The 2,500-nt window shown below is 35.2% G+C and overlaps 1 protein-coding gene across 2 annotated transcripts in view; it reads right to left on the bottom strand.

Moving 5' to 3' along the window:
- LOC119595076 (MARVEL domain-containing protein 1-like) overlaps positions 1-2,500 on the bottom strand; it is a 56,456-nt gene that overhangs the window by 9,237 nt on the left and 44,719 nt on the right. Inside the window, exon 3 of one of the 2 annotated variants that reach the window (XM_037944216.1) lies at positions 89-211. The exons of the other annotated variant lie outside the window; for it this stretch is intronic. Within the exon in view, the coding sequence (XP_037800144.1) occupies positions 89-211 (123 nt within the window). The remainder of the gene's footprint in view (positions 1-88; positions 212-2,500) is intronic. 2 annotated transcript variants of the gene reach the window in all.

Below are 2,500 nucleotides of genomic sequence, written 5' to 3' on the forward strand. Positions count from 1 at the left end.
CGGATCGAGGGATCTGTCGAAGCCAGGTCAGTCAGTCAACCTAAGGGGAGAGGAGGAGATGAGGCGGAAATCTACACGCTATACTTACCCCCGACAATATGTAGAAGGGTTTCAGGCGACTGGGTGGCCGCGGCCTTGTGACAGAGCTGATTAACTGGACAATGCTAGCTATTATGTAAAGCACCGCAAAGAGAGCTGTTAGAATGAGTTCCTGCAAGCAAGAGGGAAGGGAAAATTAGCACACAATACTGCAACAGGAAATCAAACACAAGCTCGGGGTACTGCGCACATTGTATGTGTAATCGACATGCTATAAAACAGTTTAATTTTAAATATAATAATGACAATGATCATTAACAGCAGCAACACACAGGATGAAATAAAGTCTTGTCAAAATGCAACATGAATATCTGAACGCTTTCCATGCAATCTAATTCAAATTGCTCTCATAATAGAAGAAAAAATATATACATAAATGCTCAGCAGTTTTACAAGCCTTACTATAGTAACACTGATTCCCTCAGCCCAGTATCTTGGCAATTATCTTAACCAAGTTTTATTTTCCCTTTTCTTCTTAATCTTATCCACAGTGTTGTGTGATTTCCTGTTCCAATCTAAATGGAATTCAAAAATAAAATACTAATGGGTGTGATACAGTACCAGACTAAGCTTCAGATCCAGAAATCTATATACCTGTATAAATCTTACATTCACAAAAATAGTGAAACAAACTTGTTGAATGCAAAGAACAAAATGCCAATGCAACACACTCAAATCATAATGAAGATTATGCTAATTCCATCATTTAGAACTGCAATCTTTACTATGAGCATCAACAATTACCATCATTTTATAAGGTCGGTAAAAATAAAACAATTTCCAAATTATGAAAATTGGTAAAATGAGAATGGACAGGGTAAATGTATGATTTATATACAGTTTCTGGATATTTTATTAAACCAAGATTCCACCACCTGATGTTAGTCATTTTCCCATTTAATATTATGACTATTTATTATTCTAATGATTTCCTAAGACTTCTTCTTCACTATACTAGTCTACAGCTGTAGCCTTTTTTTCAAAATATGAAATCAAGTTTAATAAACGAATCATATTGGAAATGATGCCAATACTTACAAAAACGTCTATTAAGAGTTTCAATAGTGCATATCAGTGTCTATTTATTAAGTATTGTATCTGTTCACAAAAGAAATATTGTGATTTTTTTTTCTTCATTTTTTGAAATCAAAATATTAGCTCAGCAAAATAATAAAACATCTATTTATTTTTATGACTTCCCTTTATTTGATATCTGCTTTTATCTAAAAAGTCTATCTGAAATGTTCTCTCTCTCTCTCTCTCTCTCTCTCTCTCTCTCTCTCTCTCTCTCTCTCTCTCTCTCTCTCTCTCTCTCTCTCTCTCTCTCTTTCTCCTCTCTCTCCTCTCCTCTCTCTCTCTCTCTCCTCTCTCTCTCTCCTCTCTCTTCTCTTCTCTTCTCTCTCTCTTTCTCATCTTCTCTTCTCTATCTCTCTCATCTCATCCCTATCTCTTCTCTTCTCCTCTCTCTATCTCTTCTCTTCTCTCTCTCTCTACTCTATCTTCTTCTATCTCTCTTCTCTCTCATCTTATTCTTCTATATATCTTCTATTTCTCATCTTCTATCTTCATCTCTCTCTCTCTCTCTCTCCTCTCTCTCTCCTTCTCTCTCTCTCCTCTCTCTCTCTCTCTCTCTCTAACGCGCGTTCACGCGCACATGCACGCGCACACGCACGCATGCACGCACGCACGCACGCACGCACGCACGCACGCACACACACAGACACACACACAGACACACAGACACACACCACACACACATCTGTGTAAAACAGATAAAAAGGCAACTTTCTATTTTTTCTTCTTTTATTTCAGTTTAAAGGCAGGTAAAGGTATACTTTATAAAGAATGTTAACAGATCAGGTAAGTTTTTATGAAAGAACGATTGATAATTTCACAGATGTTAAAGGTTAAAGTACAATATAGATACATAGCATTAAAAAGGATTCTACAAAGGACTAGCAGATTTTTTTTGTCTTAGCAAAAGGCTAAAATGAAAAAAAAAAAAAAACTACAGAATTTAAGAATAGGGAAAAATTAAGAAAAAATAATAACAGTAAATGCAGGACATCCCTAATCATTTACAAATACATTATATTAATAAAAGTGATCATCGTCAATAAAGCTTAATTAAACAAATTCAAATTCAAATTCAACAAATGATAACTAACAATTTCAGTGCAAAGCCTGAAGTACAAAAATCATAACAGCAACAAATGCAACACTCGCAAATATAATTTTCTGTATCATCATGGACTTTCTTCTCACAGGAATTATTGAAAGTCATTTTTTCGGTTACTTTAATTTGCACAATCAGCCAATCCGTTGTCAGAACTATAAAATCGTAGAACACTTATGATACAATGAGGGTTAAGGACATGCTCATGCCTAGTACACTCTGCAT

The sequence above is a fragment of the Penaeus monodon genome, chromosome 35, assembly GCF_015228065.2.
Source record: "Penaeus monodon isolate SGIC_2016 chromosome 35, NSTDA_Pmon_1, whole genome shotgun sequence".
Taxonomy (NCBI): domain Eukaryota; kingdom Metazoa; phylum Arthropoda; class Malacostraca; order Decapoda; family Penaeidae; genus Penaeus; species Penaeus monodon.